The following is an 11922-nucleotide window of genomic DNA, read 5'->3' as shown; positions in this document are numbered from 1 at the left end:
TATATCTCCACCCTAATCACTGTCACTATATCCTTCAAGTTTGAAGTGGTTAGATGTTGAATAAAGTAATCCAAAATCTATCGTACCTTTGATATAGCGCAAAATTCTCTTAGCGATCTTAAGGTGGGTAATAGTTGGATCTTCCATGTAGCGACTAACAAGTCCAACAGCATAAAGAATATCAGGCCTTGTGCACGTCAAGTATCATAAACTTCCAACCAAACTCTTAAAAAAATGTTGGATCAACTTTTTCTTCTTCATCATGCTTTGATAGCTTGACTCCACATTCTACTGGGGTATTTATAGACTTACTGTTATCCATCCTGAACTTCTTTAATATCTCTCTTGCATAACCTGCTTGTGAGATGAAGCTTCCATCTTCCCTTTGGTTCACTTCAATGCCCAGATAGTATGCCATGAGCCCAATATCAGTCATTTCAAACTCTTTAGTCATCACTTCTTTAAATTCTCCAAACATACTTGGATTGCTTCCTGTGAAGATCAAGTCATCGACATATAGGCATACAATTAAAACATCTTTATCCTTACTCTGAATGTATAATGCATGTTCATAAGGACATTTGATGAAGCTTTTCTCTTGCAGGTGCTTGTCTATTCGGCTATTCCATGCCCTTGGTGCTTGCTTTAGCCCGTAGAGAGCCTTCTTCAATTTTAGAACTCTGTCTACTTGTCCTTTAACTTCATAACCTGATGGTTGTTGAATATAGACTTCTTCTTCAAGAACTCCATTTAAAAAAGCAGATTTTACATCCATTTGATGTATTTTCCACTTATTTTGAGCTGCTAAAGCAATGATTAGTCTGATAGTTTCTAATCGAGCAACGGGAGCAAATACCTCATCATAATCAATGCCAAATCTTTGACTGTAGCCTTTTGCCACCAATCTTACTTTATATCTTTCAACTTCTCCTTTGGCATTCTTCTTTATTTTGTACACCCACTTCACACCAATCGCCTTATGCCCTTTAGGAAGTGCCGTTAACTCCCATGTGTCATTCTTCTCTATCGCCTTGATTTCTTCATCCATTGCATCTTTCCACCTTTTGCTTTTAATGACTTCTTGGAAATCTATAGGCTCGCAATCCGCAAAGAGACAAAATAGAGTAAGATTATCTTGATTTTCAGTTACCTCATAAATTTCCCGTAAGCTTCTAAAGCGTGGTACTCTTTCACTTGAAGTTGATGCAGATAAATTCTCTTGAGTACTTGATGTTGGTGTTACTAGTGGAGTAGTAGGCTCCTCTCTTGTTTGCTCTAACCTTGGTTGTTCCACATTTTCTTCTTCAAAGTATGGGAAGAAGTTGTAATCATTATTTTGAGATTCCCAATTCCATTCTTCTTCTTCATTAAATATGACATCTCGGCTGATGATTGTCTTCCTAGTATCTGGATTGTATAACTTATACCCTTTTGAGTTAATATCATAGCCAATAAAAATAAATTTCTTACTTTTATCATCCAGTTTACTTCTTGATTCATCAGACACATGAATGTGTGCTATACTCCCAAAAACTCTTAGATGAGAAATTCCAGGTTTCCTTCCGCTCCACGCTTCTTGTGGTGTCTTGCCCCATACACTCCTAGTTGGTGATCAGTTGGATAAGCATACTGCACATGCAACCGCTTCTGCCCAAAGTTCCTTTGGTAGCCTCTTGCTTTTGAGAATGCTCCTTGCCATGTCAAGGATGGTTCGATTCTTTCTTTCTGCCACTCCATTTTGTTGAGGGGATTTTGGAACTGTCAAGGGTCATCGTATTCCGTTGGCTTCACAAAATTCTTGAAACTCATTTGAAGTAAATTCTCCTCCTCGATCGGAACGCATAGCTTTGACCTCGAGACCACTCTCCTTTTCTATGGCAGCTTTAAATTTCTTGAATATACCGAAGACCTCCGATTTTTGCTTCAAGAAGTATACCCAAGTTTTCCGAGAAAAATCATCTATGAAAAGAATGAAATAATTACTCTTACCAAGTGAACTTAGCTTTATCGGACCGCAAACATCTGTATGTATAAGTTCAAGAGGCTTTTGAGCTCTTGAACTTGACTCCTTTGGAAAACCTCTTCTAAATTGCTTCCCACGTAGACATGCTTCACATACTTGATCAGGATGTTTGATGTAAGGTAGTCCTCTCACCATCTCCTTCTTTGAAAGCAGTTCTAGTCCTCCGAAATTCAGATGTCCAAATCGAAGATGTCATAGCCAAGTGATGTCTTTGTAACAAGCTTTGAGACAGTTGACGACATTATTTTGAATATTAAGTAAGAACATTCTATTTTTTGACATAGGCACCTTAGCAATTAAGCAACCAATATGATCTTTCAAGATGAGCATACCATCTTTTAGATGAATATCATACCCTTTTGCCAAAAGTTGTCCTAAGCTTAGGATGTTGCTCTTCATATTTGGTACAAAGAAAACATTTGAGATAAATTCATGTTTTCCATTCTTCAAACGGATGAGAATGTTACCTTTGCCTTTTACCTCAATCTTTGATTCATCTCCGAAGGATACATTACCACCAACTGATTCATCAAGCTCTACGAACATGTTTCTTTTCCCGCACATATGATTGCTTGCACCAGTGTCGAGATACCAAATTGTATCTTCTTCTCTTTCATTATCTTTATACGCTAGCAATAGGGTGTCATCTTCTTCTTTCCTTTCTTCCATATAATTTACTCTTTCATATACTTTATTCTTGGGCGATCTACATTCTTTTGCATAATGTCTAAATTTGTCACAATTGTAGCACTTAACTTGAGATTTATCATACCTCGAGTTTGTATACCCTCTTCCACGTCCTCTTGTTGAATGTTCTCCTCTTTCATTGTTGTTGTTGGAGACCCATCCTTGCTCATTAGAACGGCCTCGTCCATATCCACGACCTCTTCCCCGTTGACTTCTATTATTATTGGAGCTTTCATCTTTCTTTGTCGGTTGAAGAGTCGTCTTTAGGAGTTGTTGAGTAATTTCTTCATTTATCTTCTTCTTTTCTTCATGGGCTTGTAATGTACCCAGCAGTTGCTCAATCGTCATGACTTGTAGATCCTTGGTCTCTTCGATGATGGTTGTAATGCTATCAAATTTTGAATCCAATGATCGAAGAATTTTCTCAATGATAGTTACTTCTTCTAGTTTCTCACCATTTCTCTTTAGTTGATTGGAAATGGTAGAGACTCTAGAAAAATAATCTGATACTAACTCACCTTCTTTCATACGAAGAGCATCAAATTGACTTCTTAATGTCTGAAGTCGTACCTTTTTTACTTTTTCTTCTCCTTGATATGAGACTTGGAGCTTTTCCCATGCTTGTTTGGCTGAAGTAGCACTTGAAATCTTCTCAAAATCATCCTCATCTAAAGCTTGATAAATGAGGAAGAGAGCCTTCTTGTCTCTCTTTCTTAAATCTCTCAGACTGTCTTTTTCAGTTGGAGATAACGTCGAGTCATCACGAGGCTCAACGTAGCCTTTTTCTATAACTTCCCAAACATCATGAGCTCCAAGAAGCGCCTTCATCTTGATACTCCAATTGTCATAATTACTCGCTTTGAGTACTGGAACTTGGAAGGGAACCATACCTCCATTAGCCATAGCTCTGATACCACTTTGTTGGAAACAGAAATTATGGGAGAAGAAAAAAGAATTATAGAAGAAAAAATGTGGAAGAAGAGAAATAACTCTATGTGGAAGAGGAGTAGAAGAAAATAGAAAACTCAACTTATTTCATTCAGTGAAAAGAAGTACATATTTATAGGCTTATTGGATAAGCACTAATATGAGATAATCATAACATTTTTCATTTTTTTTTTAAATTCTATCTCCACGAACTATTATCAATTCATCAAATTCTATCTCTATCTTATTTCTAGTCAAAATTTACCACCTCACCATTCTATCTTCATAAAATTTATCAACATCTAAAATCAAATTTAATTTTCAACATATCTCTCGTCGTTGTGTGTACTGTCAGGTGCACCCAATCTATTAACATCATCCGTCGAGGCTCCATGGTTGACCTTTCGTCATCGTACGTGACACCATGTGCAGCTAGTCTGCTGACATCATTCACCTACTTCTTGTTATGCTCATGCCTATGCCACTGTCTGCTATTAGACTTCTGGTCTGCTATTAGACTTATGGTTAGGGTATGGTTAAATTAAATAAGCGGAGGGATCGAGTTTGGGAGAGATATTCTAGCACGGAGATGTTCTCGTACCCCAAATGCTAAGGATGTCCATGAGTGAGGATATTCTTTCATACTCAGTCAGTTATGAAAAGAGGGACTCGAGTGTTTTTCCCGATGCGACACCTGAGCATGTAGATTGTGACTTCTTCACTTGAGCAAGTTAGTTGTCATGTTTTTATTAGGACTCAAACAAATTTAGATATCTCCATAATGATATGATATTATTCACTTTAACCTAAATTCTCATGATTTTATTCTTGGGTTCTACCCAAAAGGTCTCATACAAATAGAGATATCTTTCTCTTATAAATCTATGATTTTTTTCTGTATATTTTCACTATAAGATTTTGTTTACAATCTTACAATTCAACAATCCCTACCCCTTAAAAAAAGGATCACAGGATTCTCACGTCCGATCCTCGACCCACCAGATCTTCCTGCCCCTCGGTCCACCCTAGGGGTGTAAACGAATCGAATCGAGCCGAATATGTTGAAAAACTTAAGGCTCGAATTCGGCTCGAAATAGGTATATTCGAGTTCGAGCTCGATTCGAAGCTCGAAAAAATTAAAATGTTTGGTTCGAGTTCGGTTCGAATTAGGATTCGAGTTCGAGTTCGGCTCGAAATATTCGAACATGTTCGCGAACTATTCGAATTATTACTCGAAAATAAGTTCGAAAGGCTTGAAATTTATTTATTTAATATATATTTAACTTGTATTAATAAATATTAAGGCTCGTGAGCGGCTCGCGAGCGGCTCGAACAATATAATTTGGGTTCGAGTTCGACTCGAAAAAAAGTTCGAACATGTTCGAGTTCGGCTCGAATTCGATAAATTCGAATACGAATCGAATATTTTTCGAGCCGGCTCGAAAAGCTCGCGAGCCGGCTCGATTCGTTTGCAGCCCTAGTCCACCCGACCTATTAGGACTTCCTTTTCTAGCTGCAACTAGGACTTCCTGTCTGGTGTCTAGTTCTCTTAATTCGGACACAGGAGCCCCACTTCCTTTGTTCGAGGTCAATATTCTAGTCGCATGACTCAATTAGACTATAATTTTTGTGAACAATCGACGGTTAGACCTTCTACCAGTCCGGACTTTGATATTAATTGTTAGGACCAAAAGAAATTTAATATATCTACAATGACAGGATATTGTCCACTTTATGTCTAAGCCCTCATGATTTTACTTTTAGACTTTATCCAAAAGACCTCATACTAATAGAGAAATCTTTCCCTTATAAATCTATGATATTTTCTGTGTATTTTTAATGTAAGACTTTTATTTACAATCTTAAAATCTAACCATCTTTTCTAGATATGTTCTCGGATGTTCTTGAGGGGATGTTTTCAAGCCGCAACACTTCCCAAGCTGTGAACTTCACAAGGCATGAATTCTTTCAAGGATGTTCCTAAACCGCAACACTACTTAACACTTTCCATGCCTCTTGCCTATCTTCTTCCTAATTGCTCACGAAAAAGATATACAGGGTAACACCCTGAGCTAATCAGACCCGGATCGTTTAACCACACTTCTTCCTCCTATACTAAACCTACGTCAAGCCCACATTTAAGTGTGAAAAACAAATAGTCAAATCCAACGGCAGACAAAGATAAGTTGGAGGCCGAATAAAAGAAGGCGCCCTTTAATTCCTCCTTCCATTCCGTTCCTCCACAACCTACCTCGTCCACAATCCCAACGCTGCCATTTAACTCTTCTCTCATCCTCAACCATCTCCCTTAACCATCCTTCCCAATGCTGCCATTTATTTAACTCCACTCTCATTCTTATCTCTATCCCCTCCCATCTCTTCACTTCCTTCATTAATCATGCCTAGCTACCCCTCTCTTTCTCTCTCTAGATATATACCCATATATATGTGTCTTAAAATTCAAAAGAACTTTTTTATTTGTTATCAAAACTCATCCTATCTCATTAACACAAATTTTTAGTAAAAAAAATTCTTTCAACCTCTAAACACTTATAGTCGGCTATAAGTGTTCAGTGTGTATATATATACACCAATTTGCACTAGAGCTACAAGTTAAAGGAAGAAGAAGGAGAGTAAGACAGCATGTGCAGAGGAATCCCTACTCTCCTCCTTCTCCTTCTTCTATCTGCCCTACTACTTTACTGCATTAATTCTGACCTTCTCATGCAGAACTACGACTCGAGGTTCGTCCTCTTCGCCTTCCTGTGGTGCGGCTTGGTGGCCCTTTTAGGGTACCTCTCTACGCGGCCTCGTGCCGTTTTACTGCTCGACTACGCCTGCTTCCTCCCCGACGTCGACCGCAAGTGCGGCCTCGAGGTGTGCGAGTACTTCGTCCGGCGAACTGGTCGGTACAGCGGCGCCAGTGAGGATTTCATGAGCAGCATCTACCGCAAGTCCGGCCTCGGCGGCGAGACCTACGTGCCGGCCTTCATCTTCCGGGGAGAGACGGAGGCTGGTTTGGTGGCGGCTCGGGAGGAGGCGGAGGAGGGCATGACCCTCGCCGTCGACCAGCTGCTCGCCAAGACCGGCGTCCCGGTCTCGGCCGTCGATCTGCTGGTGGTCGCGTGCGGGATGTTCGCGCCCAGCCCTTCGCTGGCGGCGGTGCTGCTCCGTCGATACGGGCTTCCGGAGTCGACCGCCGCCTACAACCTCAGCGGCATGGGGTGCAGCTCCGGCGTGTCGGCCGTTGACCTCGCCGCCAGGGTACTCCGCGGCTCCCGCCGGCGGGTCCGCTACGCGCTCGTGGTGGTCACCGAGAGCATCGGCCCCAACTGGTACTTCGGCGACGACCGGTCGATGCTGGTCACCAACTGCATCTTCCGGGTGGGCGGCGCCGCCGTGCTGCTGACCAACGACCCGGCCCAGCGCGGCGCCGCGCGGATGGAGCTCGTCCGCTCCCTCCGCACTCACCACGGCGCGGACGACGCGTCCTACCGCGCCGCCTTCCAGCAGGAGGACGAGGCGGGGACCACCGGCGTCGCGCTGAGGAAGGACCTCATCCGAGTCGCCGGCGCGGGGCTGCGGGCCCACATCCGCTCGCTGGCGCCCAAGGTGCTGCCCTGGTCGCAGCTGCTGCTGTACACGTATCAGACGCTGACGACGGCCAATTGGAGGCAGCAGGCGGCGGCGGCGGATCCGGATAAACAGGCGGACGACGTGGCAGCGGTGCCGGACTTCCGGAGGGCGTTCGAGCACATGTGCGTGCACACGGGAGGGAAGGCGGTGATCGAGGCGGTGGGGCGGCTGATGCGGCTGGAGGAGGAGGTGACGGAGGCGGCGCGGATGACTCTCCACCGGTTCGGCAACACGTCGAGCAGCCTGGTGCTGTACGAGCTGGCCTACTTGGACGCGAAAGGGCGGGTAAAGAGAGGCGACAGGGTGTGGATGCTGGCGTTCGGGACGGGATTCAAGGTGTGCAGCCTGGTGTGGAGGGCGCTCAGGGACTCCGCCATGGACGCCGCCGGTGACAACCCGTGGAAGGATTGCATCCACCGCTACCCCTTGAAGGCTTGGTGATCCCTGAACCGCTGCTAGTGCAATTTTAAACAGTCAGATTCTGTTAAATTAAATAAACAAAAAACAGAGGAAGAAGGGCAGTGTAGTCAACGTTTGGCGTTGTGTTGACTTTTTTGGGTTTCTATCAATCTTGACTTCGATGTCACCATTATAAATCTTAAATTTTAAATCTTAAACGTATTAATTCGTATAATTATGACGAGATTTAATTTATAAATAAGCACTATTTAAAAATTATATTTAAAATTTTAATTTAAATTTTAAATAGAATAGTTAAAAAAAAATTTACATTAATTACTCTATCTATTTTTTAAATTAATAGTATTTTTCTAAATTTAGAGAATGAATTTCATTCCCTAAATATTATAGAGGAGAGAGAAAAAATAAGGAAGTTGATATGTGATGCAGTGAATAATGAATATCTAGATTTAATAAAGTAATTTTTTTATTCTAAATTATATATTTTAGGTAGAGAAATTAGTAAACATGCCTTAAATTTAAATTGGTTCTTCTAAAGAAGGAGCTTATTATAAGGAATTGTTTTAAGATATTATAGGGGAATTGTTTTAAGATCTATTTGTTGTGACTAAAAGGATGTTTATATATCTTTATAATAAAATAATATTATTCACTTTGGGTCTCGGTTCTCGTGACTTTGCTCTTGAGCTCTCTCCAAAAGGTCTGATGACAATAGAGATATCCTACATCCATTTAAACCCATAATTTTTACAAAATCTTTCTAATGTGAGACTTTGGTTGAATTCCAACAATCCTCCCCTCAAACGAAGGACCACAATTACTCTTATGGTCCGGGCCTTTTCGTGAGCATCCGATCACTCTTGACCTACTTCGAGACTTCCGTGAGCATCTGGTCACCCTGACTTATTCCAACCTCCTTGCAAGCATCTGTATCCGGTCACGCTGATATATTCCGGGCCTTTCCATGAACATTTGGCCACCCTAACCTACTCCGGGGACTCTCCACGAGTATCTGGTCATCCTGACCTACTCCGGACATTCCCACGAGTATCTAGTCATTTTAACCTGCTCTAAGTCTCCCCGTGAACATCTGCCTTAACCTATTCCGGGGCCTCCTCGTAAGCATCTAGTCATCATGACCGGCTCCGGACCCACCCGTAACTTCGTTCAAGATCGCCCCATATGACATCTCGTCTGAACCATGACTCTAATATCATTTATTGTAATCAAAAGGATGTTCACATATCTCCACAATGACATGATATTGCCCACTTTAGTTTTAGACTCTTATGACTTTGCTCTTAGATTTTTTTAAAAAGGTTTCATGTCAATAAAGATATCTTATATCTTTTTAAACTCATAATATTTACCAAATCTTTTCAATATAAAATTTCGATGAAATCCCAACACTATTAGTGTAAACATCCATCATATAACAATTGTGTTAACCTACGAGGACTTAATAAATAAGGTAAAAATTTCAAAAAACAGGGCATCTCGTTTTTTTTTTTTTTTCAAGTCTCTTCTTTAATCAAAAGGGAGTCCTATTCCACCAACAACTCAGATATAATTATTGAATTGTCCTGTAATACACCATTCCATGTTATCTTCTATTATCCAGTCTTATTAGACAATTGTATGAATAAGATAAATCCTTATTATAGTACTACTGTTTTGTTACTATTACAATAATTGTTATAGTATGAATATTGTTAAATATGCTAAATCAGTTTAACACTGTATTTAATGCATACATGAAAGAGATATTGAGGCAACTCTGTTATTTTAGACGACTGGTGGGATAAGCGCCCCTTTGATGATTAAAACATAAATGAGACGTCCTTTTAATTTTTACTCAAATAAATACCTCTCTCTTTCATTTATAAATCATTCCCAAGAACATCTTGGATAATATCCAAAGCCCTCTCCATCTCTCTTACCTTCTCTTGTGTTGGTCCATAATGAATTACACTAGCTTAGCAACTTTGCAAGGATAAGCTGTCTACTACTGTTGCATGGGTGAGTGGTGTTGAAATCAAGTTCATGACAGTTGAAATCAGAGTCAAGTTTTTACCATTCAACATTTATGTATTGTGCTTAGAAAATAATGTCATCAAACACTAAGGTCTTGGGAAATCAATCTCAGGCACTAGAGGAGCAACGCGCATAAGGCAGATATATCCCAATTCCACTAGTGCTAACAATCTCAACTCTATCCCAATTCCAACAATAGCTATATATCTACAAGGGTGCTCATGATGCCGAGGAAGTTGATAGTTTCTTGTACAACCTTGAGAGGTCTTTCGACTAGAAGGGCATCCAGGATGATTCTTCAAGGATCAATGGTACATCCATCTACTTACAAAATACTATGCTGATGTGGTAGCATCGCAAGTTCAACAGCAAGAGTAAGGGTATTCGCTCACTAAACACTTGGGAGTAATTCAAGAGGAAGGAAATTCAAGAACTAGTTAGGGATCGACTATTGTGAAGGAGTTCTCTTCATTACATATCCAATAAAGATTTTATTTTCTGTTTCATGGACGGATTAAACACTGACATACATACCGTTATTTATTGACGTTATTTCCGGTAAGTTAGTTAACGGTAGAGAGTTGCTGCTCGAGCTCAAGAAGATGGCGAATCTGAATCTACAAGCTGTTCCCCTCCACGCTCAGAATCAACCAGATCTCGTTCACTCGATCCGTGAACTCAAACGGCGAGTTGTACTGAGCCACAGTGTAAACCGAGGTCGGATCCTGCTTCTCCACCGCGTCGAACCAGGCGGAGCCCTCGAGACTGGAGTACAGCGCCGCCGCTTCCTCTGCCACGCCGTAGTCCGACACGAAGCCGGCGAACTGCCGCACCGCCGCGTAACTGACGCCCCATTTTTGGACGCTGAGCCCGTCGGCCGGAGGCGGCTTCCCCTGGTTCTGCTTCGGCACGTAGAAGCTCACGACGAAGGAGGAGGCGCAGAAGGGGCCGTCGCTGGGAGAGACTTGGGTGATCACCGGAGCAGTCATCTCGATCGTCTCCCCGTACTCGTTCTTCCCCTGGATGTAATCGAACAATCTGAACAGGGGAACAATGTCAGCGGATGGTCGGGGAAGAATGAAGATGCATGTGTGAGAGCTAGAGGACACACAGGAGAAATCCCTGTCTGGTGGCGTTGACGAGGGAGATGTCGTCGATGGAGGAAGTGGAGATCCAGAGCGGGGAGATGTACCGACGAATCTCGAACCCGTTCCCTTGGTCGACCACGTCGTAGCTGGGGCACTCGATGCGGCTGCAAGTCGGAGGAGCAGTGCCTGCAGCGGCGGCGGAGAGGAGGAGGAGGAGGAGGGCGAGGAAGAGAGGTGGAAGGTTGAAGCGTGTAGCCATGAGAAGAAGGGGGGAGGTTGCAGAGTCGAGTGGAGATCAATTGGTGCTTTTCTTAATGGTGATTTTGTGGCTTGTTTCTTCTCCACGTTGCGAATTTCTTTTGATCCAGATTTGCATGGAAGGGGATGACGATTGTGTGGAGAGGAAAAAAAATATTGAAAGGAGAATTTGATCCCGGGGACGTATGATACATAATAATAATAAGGGGTTGATTTTCATAAATTGATGATTTAAAATTTATCCCATCATACCTAATACCTATATATTTGTATTTATTTCTCTCTATATCCACTAAAAAAAAAAAGGCTCATCGATGGAAATATCCGTCGGTCTTCCATCGCTAGATGGCAATACCGACGAATTTCCGATGGAATAATTTTAGTCGGTAGAATATCCGCCGGCCAACATTCCCGACCGAAAATCTAAACCTGTTGGTATTTTATACCGACGGAAATTTAGTTTCTGTCGGTAATTATACCGACGGAAATTAAGATCCGTCGGTATTGTTTCAACATTACACCTCACCACATGGAACTTAAACATTACACCTCCGTCGGTACATAATAGGAAACTCCCGACGGAACTTAAACGTTCCGTCGGGAAATTGCAATAATACCGATGGAACATCCTTCCGTCGGAAAATTGCAATAATACCGATGGAACATCCTTTTCCGTCGGTATTTACCGATGGAACAAACGGTTCCATCGGTAAATACCGACGAAACAAGCGGTTTTGTCGGTAAATACCGACGGAAAAGGCTGCTCTATCTGTAAATTACCGACGGAATAACATTTTCCATTGGTATCCCCGTCGGTGATCTATCGAAACTATGTTTCGATAATTACCG

At 41.9% G+C, this 11922-nt stretch overlaps 2 protein-coding genes across 2 annotated transcripts; one reads left to right on the top strand and one right to left on the bottom strand.

Annotated features, from left to right (window-relative positions):
* Positions 1 to 6138: 6138 nt before the first annotated feature.
* Positions 6139 to 7810, top strand: LOC122021101 (3-ketoacyl-CoA synthase 4-like). Its single transcript, XM_042579184.1, has one exon. The coding sequence runs from the start codon at positions 6281 to 6283 to the stop codon at positions 7712 to 7714; it is 1434 nt and encodes a 477-aa protein (XP_042435118.1). The 5' UTR covers positions 6139 to 6280; the 3' UTR covers positions 7715 to 7810.
* Positions 7811 to 10143: 2333 nt separating this feature from the next.
* LOC122018592 (heme-binding protein 2-like) lies at positions 10144 to 11128 on the bottom strand. Its single transcript, XM_042575959.1, has 2 exons — positions 10839 to 11128; positions 10144 to 10765 (listed from the first exon to the last, which is right to left on the bottom strand). Exons 1-2 carry the CDS (start codon positions 11072 to 11074, stop codon positions 10345 to 10347), a joined length of 657 nt encoding a protein of 218 aa, XP_042431893.1. The 5' UTR covers positions 11075 to 11128; the 3' UTR covers positions 10144 to 10344.
* Positions 11129 to 11922: the final 794 nt, after the last annotated feature.

This window comes from Zingiber officinale, chromosome 9A (assembly GCF_018446385.1).
Source record: "Zingiber officinale cultivar Zhangliang chromosome 9A, Zo_v1.1, whole genome shotgun sequence".
Lineage (NCBI taxonomy): Eukaryota > Viridiplantae > Streptophyta > Magnoliopsida > Zingiberales > Zingiberaceae > Zingiber > Zingiber officinale.
This window is presented reverse-complemented; position numbering and strand designations above follow the sequence as displayed.